Below are 19,993 nucleotides of genomic sequence, written 5' to 3'. Positions count from 1 at the left end.
AAAGGTTTATACCAACAAGAAGGAAGGACGGAAGAAAGAGGGAAAATCGACCGTGGATATCTAAGGAAATAAGGGAGAGTATCAAATTGAAGGAAAAAGCATATAAAGTGGCAAAGATTGCTGGGAGATTAGAGGACTGGGAAATCTTTAGGGGGCAACAGAAAGCTACTAAAAAAGCTATAAAGAAGAGTAAGATAGAGTATGAGAGTAAACTTGCTCAGAATATAAAAACAGACAGTAAAAGGTTTTACAAATATATAAGACAAAAAAGAGTGGCTAAGGTAAATATTGGTCCAATAGAGGATGAGAAGGGAGTTTTAATAATGGGAAATGAGGAAATGGCTGAGGAACTGAACAGGTTTTTTGGGTCGGTCTTCACAGTGGAAGACACAAATAACATGCCAGTGACTGATAGAAATGAGGCTATGACAGGTGAGGACCTTGAGACGATTGTTATCACTAAGGAGGGAGTGATGGGCAAGCTAATGGGGCTAAAGGTAGACAAGTCTCCTGGCCCTGATGGAATGCATCCCAGAGTGCTAAAAGAGATGGCTAGGGAAATTGCAGATGCACTAGTGATAATTTACCGAAATTCACTAGACTCTGGGGTGGTCCCGGTGGATTGGAAATTAGCAAACGTGACGCCACTGTTTAAAAAAGGAGGTAGGCAGAAAGCAGGAAATTATAGGCCAGTGAGTTTAACTTCGGTAATAGGGAAGATGCTGGAATCTATCATCAAGGAAGAAATTGCGAGGCATCTGGATAGAAATTGTCCCATTGGGCAGACGCAGCATGGGTTCGTAAAAGGCAGGTCGTGCCTAACTAATTTAGTGGAATTTTTTGAGGACATTACCAGTGCAGTAGATAACGGGGAGCCGATGGATGTGGTATATCTGGATTTCCAGAAAGCCTTTGACAAGGTGCCACACAAAAGGTTGCTGCATAAGATAAAGATGCATGGCATTAAGGGTAAAGTAGTAGCATGGATAGAGGATTGGTTAATTAATAGAAAGCAAAGAGTTGGGATAAATGGGTGTTTCTCTGGTTGGCAATCAGTAGCTAGTGGTGTCCCTCAGGGATCCGTGTTGGGCCCACAATTGTTCACAATTTACATTGATGATTTGGAGTTGGGGACCAAGGGCAATGTGTCCAAGTTTGCAGATGACACTAAGATGAGTGGTAAAGCGAAAAGTGCAGAGGATACTGGAAGTCTGCAGAGGGATTTGGATAGGTTAAGTGAATGGGCTCAGGTCTGGCAGATGGAATACAATGTTGACAAATGTGAGGTTATCCATTTTGGTAGGAATAACAGCAAACGGGATTATTATTTAAACGATAAAATATTAAAGCATGCCGCTGTTCAGAGAGACTTGGGTGTGCTAGTGCATGAGTCACAGAAGGTTGGTTTACAAGTGCAACAGGTGATTAAGAAGGCAAATGGAATTTTGTCCTTCATTGCTAGAGGGATGGAGTTTAAGACTAGGGAGGTTATGTTGCAATTGTATAAGGTGTTAGTGCGGCCACACCTGGAGTATTGTGTTCAGTTTTGGTCTCCTTACTTGAGAAAGGACGTACTGGCGCTGGAGGGTGTGCAGAGGAGATTCACTAGGTTAATCCCAGAGCTGAAGGGGTTGGATTATGAGGAGAGGTTGAGTAGACTGGGACTGTACTCGTTGGAATTTAGAAGGATGAGGGGGGATCTTATAGAAACATTTAAAATTATGAAGGGAATAGATAGGATAGATGCGGGCAGGTTGTTTCCACTGGCGGGTGACAGCAGAACTAGGGGGCATAGCCTCAAAATAAGGGGAAGTAGATTTAGAACTGAGTTTAGGAGGAACTTCTTCACCCAAAGGGTTGTGAATCTATGGAATTCCTTGCCCAGTGAAGCAGTTGAGGCTCCTTCATTACATGTTTTTAAGGTAAAGATAGATAGTTTTTTGAAGAATAAAGGGATTAAGGGTTATGGTGTTCGGGCCGGAAAGTGGAGCTGAGTCCACAAAAGATCAGCCATGATCTCATTGAATGGCGGAGCAGGCTCGAGGGGCCAGATGGCCTACTCCTGCTCCTATTTCTTATGTTCTTATGTTAAGAACAAATTAATCTATACCCCACCATTCTACCGTAATCCATGTACCTATCCAATTTCCAACCTTTTGTACCAGTCTGCCATGAGGGACTTTGTCAAAGGTCTACGGGGTCAAACAAAACATTTTAAATTGAAAAAATAGGAAGTGAGGTTTTTCTTTTCCAGAGGATAATAAGCCTGGAGAACAGAATTCCAGAGTTCGAGGGTCAGCATGTGGCGCAGTGGTTAACACTGGGACTGTGGCGCTAAGGGCGCGGGTTTGATTCCCGGCCCTGGGTAACTGTCCGTGTGGAGTTTGCACATTCTCCCCATGTCTGCGTGGGTTTCACCCCCACAACCCAAAAATGCGCAGGTTAGGTGGATTGGCCACACTAAATTGCCCCTTAATTGGAAATTTAAAAAAAAAAATAATTGGGTACTCTAAATTTATTTTTAAAAAATAATTCCAGAGGTTGCAGTGAAAGCTAAACCCGTACAAGAAAATGGACCTAAAACCAACAGCAAATAACAGACTCTTCTATTGCCTTTCGCTTGGACTCCATCGGATGTCAGGCAAAGTAAAATTAGCCTCCGGGAATTAACTGAACATTCCTCGTAGAGTTTAGTGTAATTTTGGTTCCCCTTTGGAAAAAATATCTTTCTGTTCCAGTAAAAATAACAAAAGGTTGCCCCCTCTTTTATTTGTGGTAAACCTGCTTGACATCAGTTTAAAATCCATGATTGACACTCACTTTCCTCGTGTGGAAGGTTAATTCGAACGGTCTCTGTTTGGTACTGTATATTGATTTTCATCACAAAGCACAATCTCGCCTCAAGGACAATTTCGTCGAACAGAAACTGTGGATGAGGAAAGAAATGTGTGTTGCTCGTTTTGTTGTGGTCGAGATTGTTTTTCGTGCTTGTTGGTGACTTTAACGTCTAGGGCAGCACGGTAGCACGGTGGTTCGCAGTGTTGCGGCTTAGGTCACTATCTGTGGAGTTTGCACGTTTTCCTCGTGTCTGTGTGGGTTTCATCCGGGTGCTCCGGTTTTCCTCCCTTAAGTCTCGAAAGAGGTGCTCGTTAGTTAATTTGGACATTCTGAATTCTCCTTCCGTGTATCCGAACAGGTGCCGGAGTGTGGCGACTAGGAAATTTTTACAGTAACCTCATTGCAGTGTTAATGTAAGCCGACTTGTGACAATAATGAAAGATTATTATTATTATTAGTTCAATCACTACATTAAAATAGTATCAAAGCAAAAGATCTTGGGCTGGATTCTCCACTGTTGGGATTCTCCATTGTGCCGGCAGCCGGGGGATTTCCCGACGATGTGGGGCTGTCCACAATGGGAAACCCCATTGGCCAGTTGGTGAGACGGAGAATCCCGGGGGAGCGGAGTGCCACACCACAAATCTAATGTGGCGGGATGGAGAATCCCGCCCCTTGTATTTTTTTTTTACTTTTAGGTATTTTTATTCTTGTTTCTTTTGCTCTCAAATGGCTCGATGGGTAAAAACAGGAACATTAAGAGGCGAGGAAGATCTATGAATTCATTCCTGGCCTGTTTTGGATTATTTCTCAGCCAGCTCAGCGTTGGAATGGTCGCTTTAACGTTCCCTGTCGGAAAGGGGAGAATTCTGATAAATCTCAGAATCCATATCATAGGATCATCGAATTTACAGTGCAGATGGAGGCCATTCGGCCCATTGAGTCTGTACTGGCCCCCGGAAAGAGTACCCCACCCAAGCCCACACCCCCTACCCATCCCTGTAACCCCACCTAACCTTTTTGGACACCAAGGGCTATTTATCATGGCCAATCCACCGAACCTGCACATCTTTGGCCTGGAAATATGTTGAAAATGTGCTCAAGACAGAATGTGAACATGTTTGGTGATTATTCTTTGGTCAAATAGCCTGTTGGTGATACTTCCTGTTGGAACTTGCACAGAAGTATCAGAGAAAACCTACCCCAGCATAAGTCACTGCCAAAAGAGAGAAGGGAAAAAAAGAGCAAAGCAAATGATGAAGTAAGATTTTTCAAATTGAACAAACAATGATTGTCATGTTGATCTACATTAAGTCCTTTCTCGACAAAATTAAGTTCCGTTTTAAGCTGACAGGTTGACATGTTTCTTACAATCACACAAAGCTGTTGTATATTTTATTTCCAGTTCTCTTTAAGGTTTACTGCATCGATCATACTTACACCACAATCCGAGTTCATATGGCAGCTTCTGTAAAGGAGGTCATCAATGCTGTAAAAGACAAGCTTGGATCAACAGAAGACCTAGTTCTTGTGAGAATGAGCTCAGCTGGAGGTATGTACTGCTATCTCAATTTTAAAAGCTTTTGAATTACATTGGGTTTGATAGATATTTTTAAAAATGAAATGCTGATCATTCCACATTCTGTTGTATCAAGCAAGGAATTTAACATTTACTTCAGCAATAGAAAACCCGGGTTCAGTGTTATTTTAAAAACATTAACTTAAAAAAAAAAATGACTGTCTTCAGTTCAATGGAAACACACCCTCTCCCACATCCTCCCTTCCCTTCATCCACCATATATACCATGCACTGACCAACAAGGATTTTCACCTGCAGCCTGGCTATTAAACTGATGTTACTAATGGGATGCACTCCAACCAATTCCTTTAATTTAGTTGTACGCCCATTTAGTAAGTTAAGACTCTACTCCAAGGAAAACACTCTTTCTGCTCCAGTGGTTTTTCCTTTGAATTGTCTCTTATCTTTATTAAAAAAAAATATTTTTATTCAACAAATTTTCACCATACAAAAAAAACGAAAACTACGCCTACAATATGTAAAAAGAAACAATCACCCCCCTCCCCTCCCCACAACAGTCAACGGTAATCAACACCCCAAAGTGCAAAATTAATAAACCCAACAATTGTAGAACCCCCTCCTTCGCCCCCCCTCAGCTCAAACATCACCTTCTCCAGTGTCAAAAACTCCAGGAGTTCCCCCCCCCCCCCCCCCCCCCCCGCCACACCGAGATACAGGGTGAAGAGACTGACCTCAACCCCAACAGGACCCGCCAAGAGCAATCAGTGAAGCAAAGACTAATACATCCACCCTGCTCCCATCTGCAACTCAGGCCAATCCGACATTCCAAATATGACTTCTAGGGGACTGGGGTCCATATCCATATGCAAAACATCCGAGATTGTGCTAAATACCATCCTCTAAAATCCTTCCAGCTTCGGGCAGGACCAAAACAAATGGACATGGTTCGCGGGGCCCCTCCCACATCACTCACGGACATCCTCCACCCCCTCAAACAACCACTCATTCCTGATTTTGTGAGGTGAGCCCTGTGTACAACTTTCAAGGGCGGCACGGTAGCATAGAGGTTAGCACTGTTGCTTCACTGCGCCAATGACCCAGGTTCAATTCCCGGCTTGGGTCACTGTCTGTGCGGAGTCTGCACATTCTCCCCATGTCTGCCTGGGTTTCCTCCATGTGCTCTGGTTTCCTCCCACAAGTCCAGAAAGATGTGCTTGTTAGGTGAATTGGACATTCTGAATTCTCCCTCCATGTACCCGAACAGGCGGCAGAATGTGGCGAGTCGGGGATTTTCACAGTAACTTCATTGCAGTGTTAATGTAAGCCGACTTGTGACACTAATAAAGATTATTATTCAGCTGTATCAGCCCCAACTCGCACACAAGATTCAACCTCCGCAGTACCTCACACCACAATCCCTCTTCCATTGCCGCCCAACCCCCAGCTCCTCCTCCCACTTTGCCTTAATCCCACCCATACACCCTGTCCTCCTCCAGGATCCTCCCGTAGATCGCTGAAACTATCTCCCCCTCCAGCCCTCCCACAGATAGCACCGCTTTCAGCAGCAAAGAGGCTGGCACTATCGGGAAGGTTGGGAAAACCTTTCTTGTGAAATCCCGAACCTGCAGGTACCTAAACCCTTCCCCCTGCGCCAACACCTACTTTTCTCCCAACACCTCTAGGCTCGCGAATCCCCCCCCAGGAACCAATTGTTCATTTCCTTGATCTCCCGCTCGTCCTATCTTTGAAAACTCACATCCATCCTCCCTGGCTCGAACCCATGATTCCCCTAATTGGCATCCCCCTGACCAGGCCCCCAGCCTGAACTGCCTGTAAATCTTCAATGTTGCCACCACCCCCGGACCCACCGAGTATTTTCCTGGAGCCATCAGAATCGGCGGCGTTACCAGTGCCCGCAACGCCAACCCCCTACACGAAATCGAAGCCTGCCCCAAGATTTGTGGCAAGACACCCCTGCCTCTCGCATCTTCAAACATTCACCAGCGGCGCCAGCCTATCCTTAAATATCTTATAGAATTCAACTGGGGACCCATCAGGCCCCGCTGCCTTCCCTGCCTGTATCCTCCCAATCGCCTCCTTTTATTCCTGCTCCCCCACCAGCCCCTCCAAGCCTGCTCTATCATCCTTGCCCAGCTTCGGATACTCCGACTGTTGCTCGTTATGCTTTTCCTTAATTACTCTGTTTAATAGCCTTTGCTCTCGAGTCGCCAGGTATCTTTCTGATACCACCACGAGGTTCAAAGCCAGGTGTTGATCAATAACTCAATACACCAGTTAGTAAGTTTCAAATCAAAACACATTTATTATACACACAGTCAATCACTACTCATGCATAAACTCTACTTGCTAAACTATCACTACTACTAAAAGCCTATACTTAGCTTTGAATGGCTCACCAGGTCAAAGGAACAATGGCCTTTTGATTCTGTTGGCTTGGAGCTGGTACGGAATATTAGCTAGGAGCGTCTATCCAGCCCCGAATGAAACACCAGGCCTACCCATCCCTTCCTCAATCTAACCTGATCCGCCACTTTCAGGTGCGTCTCCTGAAGCATGACCACATCCGCCTTCAGCCCCTTCAGGTGCGCAAACACGCGGGCCCGTTTGACCGGCCCATTCAGTCCCCTTACATTCCAGGTTATCAACCGGATCAGGGGGCTACCTACCCCCCTCCCCCGCCGACTAGCCATTACCCTTCCTCAGCCCGCTACATGCCCGCGCCCCCTGCTCGGCCCGTTCCCCACGGCGGCAGATCCCCATCCCGACCCCCTCTACCTGCTCCAGCTCCCTCTTGACCATTCCAGCAGCAACCCAGTACCCCCACCCCCCACCCCTCCTACCTCAGCTAGGCCCCCCCCCCAGCTGCATTGCTCCCTCCATTGCACTCCCGTAAGTCAGCTGAATCCTGCTGACCCCGGCCACCCCCGCAGCGTGGGGCTTCCCCTCCTCCCCATTGCCCACCAGCAGGATCTCCCCCTACCGCTCTCAGCGCGGGAAAAAGCCCGCGCTTCCCAGCTCCGGCCCCCCCCCCTTCAGCCCTCAGCGCGGGAAGAAGCCCGCGCTTTCCACCTGCCCGACCCCGCCTCCTCAAACGCCGCTCCCTTTTCCGGCCCGCTCCCCTCACGGGGCCCCAACCCCCCTTCCCGCCATCAGCCCCCCACACTGCAGGTCTGCCCCCCTCCCCGAGCCTATCCGACAGACCCAAGCAAAAACAGTGCCCCACCCACCCTAAAAGCAACAAAGAAACAACAGTAAACAGAGAACCCCCCCCCCCCCCCCTCAAAATGTAACACAGCTACATGCAAACCCCCGTACCCAACCCTCAGTTTGAGTCCAATTTTTCGGCCTGTACGAAGGCCCACACCTCCTCCGGGGACTCAAAGTAAAAGTGTCGGTCGTTGTAGGTGACCCACAGACGCGCCGGCTGCAGCCTGCCGAACTTCACTCCCTTCCTGTGTAGCACCGCCTTCGTCCAGTTGTACCCGGTTGTACCCTCTTCTTTGCCACCTCCGCACTCCAGTCCTGGTAGATCCGATCTCCCACCTGCTGCTCCGCTCCTTCTTGGCCCACCTGAGCACACACTCACGGTGAGCAAACCGGTGGAACCGCACCAGCACCGCCCGTGGCGGCTCATTAGGCTTGGGCCTTCTCGCCAATACTCTGTGGACCCTCTCCAGCTCCAGGGGCCCCTGAAAGGACCAACTCCCATCAGCGAATTTAGCATGGTGACCATATAGGCCCCCACGTCCGACCCATCCAGACCCTCCGGAAGGCCCAGGATCCGCAGATTTTTCCACCTCGAACGGTTCTCCATCTCCTTGAACCTCTCCTGCCATTTTTTATGGAGGGCCTCTTGCGCCTCCACCTTCACCGCGAGGCCTAAGATCCCATCCTCGTTTGCGGAGACCTTTTGTCGGACCTCTCGGATCGCCACCCCCTGGAGAGGGTCCAGCAGCTTATCAATTGAAGCCTTCATCAACTCCAGCAGCTCCGTTTTAAGCTCCCTGAAGCAGCGCTGGAGAGCCTCCTGCTGCTCCTGCGCCCACTGCATCCATGCCGCCTGTCTCCGCCCGCCGCCATCTTGTGCTTCTTCCCTCGCACCTGCTTTGGCTTTGCTACCACTTTTCTACTCGCCCCACTCCTGGTCCAGGCCATACACGGCTGGCGAAATGTTGCTGGCTCCTTCCCACGTCGGGAAACGTCGAAAAAGTACCGCTGGGGGCCCTAATAAGAGCTCAAAAGTCCGTCCCTAGCGGGAGCTGCCGAACGTGCGACTTAGCTCCACATAGCTGCAACCGGAAGTGCCAGGAAATAGTTGATTACTATCAGTCGCCTTCACCCATCCGAAGGCCACCTGCCTTCTCACCAGCTCCACCATCAAGTCTTGGTATATTCGAATACCAACTCCTTTCCACTTCACCTCACACCTTTGCGTCGCCCAACTCAGGATCTACTTCACGTGAAACTTGTGGAAGCAAATTATAACTGCCCTTGGTGGCTCGTTTGCTTTCAGCTTGGGCCTGAGTGACCGATGGACCCTGTCCAGCTCGTATTGGGAGGGTTCTTCCCTCTTCCCCCAAAGGTCGGCCTCAGGCCCTCCACCTGCTCAGGCAAGCCCACAATTCATAAATTTTGCCGCCTCAACCATTTCTCCAGGTCCTCCACTTTGGCTCCAAGCCCTTTGTTAGCCTCTACCACCCTCCGCAGCTCCTCACCAACAAGGTGAACTGGTTACTGTGCTGCAACAGAGCTTCCTCCACAACCTTCAACTTCTCTCCTTGCTCCCGTGCCTTGGCCGATGCCTTTGACATTGTCGCCTTCATCGGGGCAATCCGCCCACTCCTTCATCGCAGCCATCAACTCCTTTCGTAGCACCTCGATGCGGTCGCCGAACTGCGCCTCAAACCTACAGCCATCACCTCGGCCAGAGATTCCACTGTGAAGGGCGAGGCCCCACTCAACGGCCCAGCCTCCGCCATCTTTCCTCCTGCCGGGCTGGCTCGTTCACTCGACCTTCTTCCCAGCTTGTTCAAAAACTGTCCCTGAGACCAGGCAATAAATTCCAAAAACCAGAGTCTTGAGCAGGAGCCACCCAACATGCGACTTCCACCTACGTGCCACCTCTTACCTTTTGTGTACATATTCTTCCCCGCAATATAGATTTGTTGATCTATTTATCTTTAGCTTTTGTTTCAAGGATTTGCTGATTCTGCAGTCTTGTTTCTATCCCATGCAATGGGTAAAATGGCAGCTGTTTTGAACTCTTATCTACAAAGAGAGTTGATATCAGAGGTCTCATGACTATGGCAAGCCACAGTGCGGAAAGGCATTCCTCCAAACTATCCCCTTTTTCATGAAAAAAGAAAAACATTGCATGCACTATTCTTTTCAGTTGCACGTTACCCACATACATAGCCTGTAAGGAAAATCATCAAACTTGAACAAAGTAACAATCTGTTTATTCTAATCTGTCCCGACACAATCCTTGAAGCATCCAGGTCTTCTAATGATGATAATCTTTATTGGTGTCACAAGTAGGCTTACATTAACAATGCAATGAAGTTACTGTGAAAATCCCCTAGTCGCCACACTCCTGCGTCTACACTGAGGGAGAATGCAGAATGGCTAATTTACCTAACAAGCACGTGTTTCGGCACTTGTGAGAAGAAACCGGAGCATCCGGAGGAATCCCATGCAGGCATGGGGAGAACATGCAGACGCTGCACAGACAGTGATCCAATCCAGGAATCGAACCCAGGTCACTGGTGCTGTGAAGCAACAATGCTAGCCACTGTGTTACCGTGCTGCCCCAGGTACACGTGTGAGTTGTTGTTGGCTGTTTGGTGTCTGCTGCTTCCTGGCATGACATTGCCTCTCCAAGGAATGTGGTTGCCCTGGTGGGAATTGTTCCTGTGATGATTACTGCTGATGATCCATTGCAGTTTTCTTGCTGAACAATTGACCTCTGGGACTGATGGTCATCCTGTTCTTTGTTCATTTGGGGAAATCAAATCTTCTTCATCAGCTGTCTGCTCTGTAGGAGCAACGTCTCTGGTTGCGCATATGTGTCTGCGGTTGCGATGATGTATCTGTTCGTTTACTTTTCATCATGTACGGTCAAGGTGACAACTGTCTTGCACAGGTCCCAGGCTGCCAATTGGGCTGACTTTTGTTGAGTGCGTTGAATATTTGCACTCTGACTGGCTCTTCAACTCTCCACTCTGTCAATGAGTTTGCAACTTTGTCAAAATAAAATTTGGCTTTGCTTTGATTTTGTCACTCACTCCTGTTACTTGTTCTGACTTCAGTAGTTTTCTAACTATTGTAAGAGTGCTTTGTTTGCAGTGTTACATTAGTTGCTGGACTGGGCTATTTTCTCTGCCTTCAGTAGGTGTGTTTCCCCATTCATAAGATTATCTTGTGTATATCACAATGTAACAGTGTCAGGATGACTGAAATTTGCTTTCAGACATTCTAATACTCAATGGTCATTGCTGACGTCAGCTGGCCTAACTAGTAATCTGAATGGTAGTAAATGGTGATGAGATGATCAGTTCCTGTGAGAGGGAAAAGGTCTTCTCCAAGCAACACCCATGATCTGCCTGAATGTCGTGAGCAGCTCTTGCTTGTGTAGCTTAATGTTCTTTACAAGCACTGCACTGGTTGATATGGTCCTTAATCGTATTGGTTATATTTGGCCAGTAGAACACCTCTTCCTTTCCTCAGACCAGACGCACTTTCTTGATGGTTTTCATTAATGTGCTACAGTATCTCGTTTCTCATCTACTTATGAATGATGACTCTAGTTCCTTATTACAAGATGCCATCTTGCAAAATCACTTCATCCCTTTCTGCCAAATACTCTCTAAAAGAATCCTTGATGTTTCAAGCCATGCTTTCATCATTACTTCCTACAGCTCCACAAGAACTACATCTCATTGCTTAGTTTACATGATTTGAGCAAGAACCGGGGGCTGGATTCTCCAATAACAGGGCTATGTTCCCACTCCCGTGAAAAAACGCGCACAAATCACCCTGGACTTACCTGAAGAAAGTCTAGAGTGATTCTTTCTACCTGGAGGGGGTTAGCAGGGCCCCGGAGTGCTCCTCGCAGCTCCGGCTGCCGATACGGGGCCTGAACGTCCGGTCAGGGGTCCACCCATGCGCACAGCGGTGTCCTGTGTCAGCCACCCTGCACGACATGGCCGACCCACAGCACGGAGCAACAGCACGAAGATAGCCCCCCAAGATCGCGCGCGCCCATGGATCGGTGGCCCCTGATCAATAGTCTGGCCGTACTGGATGCCCTGCCCCTGTGAATGATCCCCCCCCCCCCCCCCGCCCCCATCACCACCACTAGGGTAGCCGCGGACTGAGTCTGCAGCCGCCACGCCAAGTGCCCGCCGGGTGGAACCATGAGAGAACCACGCCGGCGAGAACTCGGCCAGCTGCACTGGAAGAATCACTACAGGGACCTTTTTCAATTGCCCCAGACCGCCAGTGCATCGACCGCGCACACCCGCTTGGCGGTGGTTCTCCAGGGACCTGAGAATCGCGGGAGGGTCTGACGCCCATTCTCCGCTCCCGCACAGAACGCGATTCAGCCACGGAGGCTCGGAGAAACCCGGCCCTTGTCTGTCAGATTTAATGGGCTGGATTCTCCCAAAATGGGACTATGCCCCCACGCGGCATAAAGACGCCGGAGTTTTACTCTGGGGATTCCTTGGAACAAGTACAGCTAATTCACAGTCCTGCAGGGGGCTTGCAGGGACCCAGAGTGATTCACACAGCTTTAGCTGCGGATACTGGCCTGTACTTCTGCTTTTCAGTACGCACATGTGCACTCTGGCAGCCTCCTGCGGCCGCGCTGAATGCCATGGTGCACTCGGACCGCAGAGGCAGTCACAGAAACTAGAGCCCCCCAATCGGCCGCATGACCGAGGATCTGACCTCGCAGCTCTCAACCCCGGCCGCCTATAAGGCACCAGGGCGGCCATGGACTGAGTCTGCAGCTGCCATGCGAGCATCCCTATTGACAATAGCAGGTTAGATCCACACCGTCGGGAGGGGAGGATCGCTGGACTGGCGTCTGTCAATGGGCCCCCGGCCGCGCAGCGTACTCTGCGATCGCGCCGCTTCTCGCATCCCGGAGAATTGGCTGACTGGCACCGGGCCCGATTTTGGTGTAAAATTGGATTCTCTGTCCCCACGCTGAATGCGATTTCGGCGCAGGGCCGCGACGAATCCAGCCCAATGTCTTTGTTGGGTTGATGACTTCCAGAGCGTCTTATCCCATTGCTCCACATTAAATCTGGAAGATTTTTTCTAGCATCAGTAATTTTCTTCAAAGGGGTAAAACTGTACATGATCTTAGCGAGGTCTCATGTGGAATATGGTGTACAATTCTGGTCGCCACAATTCCAGAAAGATGTGGATGCTTTGGACAGGGTACAGAAGCAGTTTACTCGGATGTTGCCTGGTATGGAGGGCATTGGCTATGAGGAGAGGTTAGATAAACTCAGTCTGTTCTCATCGGAACAACAGAGGTTGAGAGGTGATCTGATGGAGGTCTGCAAGATTGAATGGCACAGACAGAGTAGATAGTCAGATGCTCTTTCCTAGGATAGAAGAGTCGAGTACTATGGGACAAAGGTTTAAAGTGGTCAGGTAAAAGTTAGAACAGATGTGCGAGGCAAGGTTTTTACACAGTGTGGTAAATATATGAAACATGCTACCTGGGAAGGTGGTGGGAGCAGGTACGATTGTGGCTTTTAAGGGGCGCATAGACAAATATATGAATAGGGTGGGAATGGAAGGATGCGGACTCCGCAAGTACATACCCTTTTAGTTTCGGCAGGTACCATGGTCAGCGCAAGCTTAAAGGGCCGAAGGGCCTGTTCCTGTGCTGTATTGTTCTTTGTTCTTTGAATGTTGGGGATGCACGTCTGCTTCTTTTGCTTGTATTTCACTTCCAAGTGATAGCTCTACAAATGAAGTAACATCCTTTACAGACACTTTAGAACAGATAGAGGCGGTTGAGAAAGATGTTTGGAAGTGATTGCAATCATACACTGCCATCACTTCTCTCTCCCAAACAGGTACAGATTAAAACGCTCACGGGCAAAGACAATAGCCAGGCATTCTTTCTCTATCTGGGATTAGCGTCATTCAGTTTCTATTAAAGTTCTGGATGCAAATCTGACCGATTGTCCTTGCTGCATGAGGGTTGCTCCAAGTCCTGTTCACTGGCATCACACTGCAGAGTGACTTTGTCATGGACATCATGGAATATCTGCACTGACGCTGTTGTTACTAGTTGTTTGATGCATGTAAATGCTGCTTCTTGTTCTGTGCCTCAATATCACTGAACATCCTTTGCAGTGAACTTGTAAGTAGAGGTTCACACTAATGACGAATTGGGCAAACACTCTGCTGGATAGTTCACAAATCCAACAATTCATTACACTGCATTCATATCTGTTTGTTGCTGCATCTCTGCTAAAACTCGCAGCTTATCAGGATAGGGTGAAATATTTTATAGGTACATGACCTATGAACTTTAGTCATCGACAGTTGCATTTTGTTCTTATTCAGCTTCACGTTAACTTGGTGAGCTCTCTGAAGCAGCTTCACTAGATTTTGAGCATGATCTGTAACAGCTTTTCCATCGTATACATCTATACACTAGCAGATCGTCTATAATTGCTTCATTGAATGGCTCATGCTGTTGGCACTGATACTCTTCCTGAGCGGTAGAATGCAATCAAGAAACTGTTACTTTCGCCCAACTTAACTTACCATATTAATCCTTCGCCTCTAGGTTGCCCACGCGTATGCAGACAGGGAATGGGAGTTGAGGCCACAATCCAAACAGCCATGATCTTATTGAACCTTGGAGCAGGTTTAAGGGGACAAATGGCCGACTCCAGCTCCTACATCGTGTGGTCTTGTGTGTTCTTATTTATTGAATAAAAGGAACATTTTACTCTTGTTATATTTCTGATACATAATTGCTGCTCATGGTGCTTAAGGGGTTACCAGGAGTGGGAATGGTCCAGTAATTAAACTTTTAGTTAAAAATCTACTAGATAATAATGCAATTCTTTCTTTCAGACAGAATGACGAGGTGACATTTTAATATAAAACTTTGCAGTACCTAATATTATTGCTGATAGAGATTCAATCTTTACACAAATCATCTTTCAATGTTTGTCAATATTGTTACACCTTAAAGATTTATTTTTGCCTCTCTTGGCTCCTCTCTGGGCTACAACCTTACTTAAGCAAGAGGACAGGTGGGCAGCATACTGCCAGGTCTCTACCAGTTCCACACTCGAGGAGATTACAAGGAAGTCCACTATGCTGATTGGATAAACCAATCAATTTTATTTTGTCTTTCCCATTCTCCCAATTGGTGAAGGAGTCATTTTCTCTGTTCACCACCTTGCACTGGTGAGGAGCAACTTAACACATGAACAAGGCGGTTCAGAACAATCGATCCTTATTCTCAGGCTTTGTGACACAGTGTGTTTGGACATTAATATCTGTGGCATCTGGCTATTTCTAAACCAAAGCATGATTGTAATGCACAGTTAGGAACCAACTCACTTAATTTCACTTCTGGTTTTTCCTATTCCTTTCAGAAAAAGTGGTGCTGAAGCCAAGTGAAGTTTCCGTTTTTACAATACCAAATGTAAATGGGCGCTTGTTTATCTGTCCAAGGGAACAGTTTGATTCTTTGGTACGTATATCCTTAAGATCAATAATACAGTTTTTATTTTTATCCGATATCCTGCCGATATATTTCTGCTATTTCATATTTTGGTGAATGTAGTTGACTTTTTTATTTCATGAATTTGTACATGTTTTTCCAAAATATGGAAAAGTAAATTAATGTTTCACAAAAGCACATTAATATCCAACATGCTAATGAATAAGATGCACATTTAATATTTAGTTCTGCATCAGTGACCCCAAAACTAAATGAACTTCGGTCTCCAAATTAGATAACTTAATCCAAGAACCTGCAATCTTAAAAGAGGAAATGAAATTTAAAGTTTTTTTTTTCTTGCCCGAGTCTCCGATGATGGTGCTGCTAGTTTGCTCAATGCAGTTAGAAGATTGGTGATTATTTATTTATTAACTTCCTGTTAGCAACTGATACTGGAAAACCAGTAATAGCATCAGCTGAAATATAACTGTGTTGAGTTTAATATTAAAAGTAAATGTTTTAGAAGTTCCTGAACCTGTTGTAATAAACTCTGAACCTACTTCCAATGTCTAGCGAGGAGATTTGTGTATTCCCCTATGTGCAGCATTTAAAATAATTGATAAATTTGTTGAAGCCCTTTTTGAGACGTTAATCTGGTCTGTTGGCTAGAGGATACATTTCTAGCTTGGCCATTAGGTAGAGAGACTACCAAAAGAGGAAAATTAGTGCGAAGGAAAAGGCAGGAAAGAATATCACTGTCAGATTTGTAATCCATTTATTGGTTGTAAAATGGGCTGCAAGTATACTGATTTTGCTGTTTGCACCCAATCTGCATAGGTGTCACTCTCATTCTCCAATTTCCGCGACTCTCATTTTCGACACCTTGAGTGGCCCCTTCAACATGTAAACTGGAGCCCGAATTGCTGTACCGGCTGAGGTCATTCAAGAAAGCCCGCCTTCTGAACCTTACCCTCACCTGAGGTGTAGTGATCCTCAGGTTAAATCACCACCAGTCAGCGTTCCCCCTCAAAGGGGAAAGTAGCCTGTGGTTATTTGGCACTATGGCGATTTTACTTGACTTTTAGCTGTTAAAGGATCCCTTTTGAGAATTCACCAGCAGTGTGCGGAGGAGGCCTTCGGACTCCTCGCTGACTACCAAGAGAAAGAAGTTAATTTTTTTATTTATAAACACTTTCCTGGTCAACCCGGTCCAAACGACCAGTCCAAACAACCATTGCTTGTCCACATTTGGGAAAAGAAAAGCAGATATCCAGTACAGAAACTGGGAATGTATTGGGGTAAGTAACATTTGGAAATGAAGACCTCTCTCCTATATTGACTCAGAATATTAGTGCACCTAGGTTGCAGTGTAGAATATCCTGTGACTGGAATATCAGATACTCTGTCACTCTTTTTTTTTCTCCATGCCCACATTCCCCAATCCCTGGTCAACTACTCTTCTATCTTCTCGTTCCTGTTCATACAATTACCACACAGCCCTGCCTTATTTTGCCTCCTCCTTCTCCCCACCACCACACCATTAGGGAGCAAGATTACCAGAAGAGGGTGACTCCACTGAGCTGGAGACTTCCCCACAGTGGGAGCCAGTGAAATCAGGGAGTAGAGAAGCTCCCATTGGAGATTTAAACCAAATGATGATCTCATTAAAGTGCAGTCGGTCTCATGGCCTGATCTGTTGTTTTATTTTCTTAGGCACATGTAGCTGCAGCAACAGTAATGACTATCAGCAACATGGTTTTCTCAAACATTGTAAAATATCAGCCAGAAAGCTTCCAGTTATACTCCCTTCCCTGCTGACCTTGTGATATTTCTGACAGGCTTCCCAATAACAAACAGGCTCTATTCAGATCCTTTGGTCTGAATAGCTGGGGTCTAACTGAAGTGTAATTGTTCAATTCTCCCCCTTCCAGATGATGCTTATGTAAAGGAGTGATGAAAGGAATGGAGACCTAGCTGCATGGGCCACCTTGATTACATGTGAACTGAGCATTCCCTGGGTGCAAATAAGAAAATCATTAATGTTTGATTAGTACCCTCAGTAATAGTGATTCAATGGGGTGGTGGTGGTATAGTGGTGTTATCACTGGACAACTATTCCAGAAGACCCAGGGTAATGCTCTGGGATCTTCCGGTCGATGGAATTTGCCATTGAATATACTTCCCGTCGTCGGGAAACCCAATGGGGATTCATAGTCTGCGAAACTGGAAGATCCTGCTGCCCCCCCCCCCCCCCCCCCCCCCCCCCCCCCTCTCGCCATGAAACAATTGTCGATTGTCACAAATCCCATCTGGTTCACTAATGTCCTTGAGGGAAGGAAATCTGCTTTCCTTACCTGGTGTGGCCTACATGTGACTCCAGACCCACACTATTAGGGTTGACTCTTAACTGCCCTCAAGGTTAGACAATAAGAGGGCAGCACGGTGGCCTAGTGGTTAGCACAACCGCCTCACGGCGCTGAGGTCCCAGGTTTGATCCCGGCTCTGGGTCACTGTCCGTGTGGAGTTTGCACATTCTCCCCGTGTCTGCGTGGGTTTCGCCCCCACAACCCAAAAATGTGCAGAGTAGGTGGATTGGCCACGCTAAATTGCCCCTTAATTGGAAAAAATAATTGGGTAATCTAAATTTATTAAAAAAAAGGTTAGACAATAAGTGCTGGCCCACAATGATGCCTATATTCCATGAACGAGTAAAAAAGGAAAAACCATTGAAGCATTAATATTGGGCCCTACTGTCAACGATCTTTGGCCGAAATTGATGGGGAAATATAAAGATTACGTGTAAACTCAAATGGAATTTTGCCACAGTCCCAGAGGACGTTAGGCTGCTGTCCCCTTGAGAGAGGGAGAGAGAGAGAGACAGCTGATTTGTGGTGATTTAACTTGAGGGTCACCACACCTCAGTCAAGGGACAAGGTGGGATCTTCATGAATGACCTCTGCTGGTACAGGAATTGAACCCGCGCTGCTGGCTTCACATCACATACCAGCCAACTGAACACAGCAGGTGATGTGAAACAAAGGAGAAATATTACAGGGGGCGGACAAACCCACACACAGTCACCCAGCGCGCATACTACACTGCGGGTGAGAAACTGGGACAGTGTGGGAAGTCCCACACACCAAGAGCCCATTGGTGGGTATTTTAGGACTACAAGCAGATAGAAAAAGGTGGCTTGTGGATTCTGGAACCAGGTAAGTGCGTGGTCTTGGGCAGGGAAGGATTCAGCAGGTTAGGAAATGGAGATAGGGTTGATGTATTTAATGTAGAAGGCAGTTTGGAAGAAAGGGGGGAACGTCCTTTGTTATGGGGTTGTTCCCTGATTCGTAAAGGGCATGTCAAAGATAGCCTCCTGCTTCCTTCCTGCCCTTTGGAAAAAGTTATTTTAAAAAGCGGCCTGCTAAGCCAACCATTTGTAATTTTCACAGTTTACAGTTTAACACTTTAACATTCCTTAAACAACCGCGCGGGCTGACATATGCAAAAAAACAACATCCCCTACTACCCCGCCCTATTTCCTAATAAATTACCCGTGCACTAAATTTGTTGTCCTTGTCTTACACTACCATGCTTCCCATTCACCCCCCCCCCCCCCCCCCTTACTGTTGACGTTCAATATTCCTTGAAGAAGTTGATGAACGGCTGTCACCTCTGGGTGAACCCCTGAATTGATCATCTCAAGACGAACTTAATAATTTCCAGCCTGAGAAACCTCGCCAAGTCACTGACCCATACTCCTAACTTTGGAGTTTGAGTCTCTCCATCCCAGCTAAATCTGTCTCCGGGCCACCAGAGAGGAGAAGGCCAGGACATCGGTCCCCCTTCGACCCCCGGATCATCTGAAACCCCAAATATTGTCAATTCTGGACTCAGATTCACCCTCCCTTCCAGGACCTCTGATGTAACGTCCGCAAATCCCTGCCAGAATCCCCTCAACTTCGGACAAGCCCAAAACATATGTTCATGATTCGCCGGGCTTCTCCCACAGCATCCACAGCTATCCTCCACTTCCTCAAAAAACCTGCCCATCCGGGCTACCATCATGTGGACCCTATGAACCACCTTGAACTGGATCAGGCTAAATTTGGCGCAAGGTGAGGGTGAATTGTTGGAACCAACAATTCTACGGACACGTGCTTGTAGTATTAGAATAGTGGTTTTAATATACTTACAACAGAGCCAGCCTGTTAGCCGTTGAACTTTCGGTGAACTGGCCGGCTGACCCTGTGGCACTGGTCTTTATACAGCAGCTCCTGGGGGAGGAGTCCTGGGCGGAGCCAAGGGAGAAGCCCCGTACAACTCTCGAGCATTCCCAGAGCTACTCCCCCTGGAGGTCAGGTAGTGCAACTGCACTTACTATATAGACACATGTATATACAGATTATAATCCGGTGTGAATCACATTCACCACATTCACCCCCTGTGAAAAAAATCGAGTCCAGCGGGGGTGGTGGCTCAGAGTTAGTCTGTCCGGTGGACGAATTGTTCTTTTCGATCTGCGTAGCACCGGGGTTGCAGCCTCTTGCGGTGGCTGGGTGGGTGTTGAGAGCTGGGGTACGATGGCAGACTCCGGGGCGGGTCCCGTCCGAACTTTATACACCTCTGGCTCGACTGGAGACTGGGGGCGCTGGGGCGGGCTTGTTCTGGCGCGTGGAACCGGTGGGGTGAGCTTGCGGAATCGGGGGCGCGAGGGGGCGGCAGCATAGGGAACGGGGTAAGGGGTTCCTCAGTGGGGGGGGGGGGGGGGGTGCCAGGTCCCGAAAGGATACTGTGTCCTGGCGACCGTCCGGGAACTCCACGAATGCGTACTGGGGGTTCGAATGGAGGAGGCACACCTTTTCCACAAGGGGGTCAGTTTTGTGCCC

At 47.5% G+C, this 19,993-nt stretch overlaps 1 protein-coding gene across 9 annotated transcripts in view; it reads left to right on the top strand.

The window, feature by feature from the left end:
- Positions 1–19,993, top strand: part of rapgef4a (Rap guanine nucleotide exchange factor 4a) — a 514,684-nt gene that overhangs the window by 420,209 nt on the left and 74,482 nt on the right. For 8 of the 9 annotated variants that reach the window (XM_038789400.1, XM_038789401.1, XM_038789399.1 and 5 more), the window contains 2 exons: positions 4,244–4,390; positions 15,043–15,140. In XM_038789400.1, coding sequence (XP_038645328.1) covers positions 4,244–4,390; positions 15,043–15,140 — 245 coding nt within the window. Of the gene's footprint in view, positions 1–4,243; positions 4,391–15,042; positions 15,141–19,993 lie in introns of those variants that run through there. The other variant, XR_005459764.1, reaches the window with a different exon arrangement.

The sequence above is a fragment of the Scyliorhinus canicula genome, chromosome 2, assembly GCF_902713615.1.
Source record: "Scyliorhinus canicula chromosome 2, sScyCan1.1, whole genome shotgun sequence".
Lineage (NCBI taxonomy): Eukaryota > Metazoa > Chordata > Chondrichthyes > Carcharhiniformes > Scyliorhinidae > Scyliorhinus > Scyliorhinus canicula.
The sequence above is the reverse complement of the archived record's forward strand: the minus strand, read 5'-3'. Positions and strand labels throughout refer to the sequence as shown.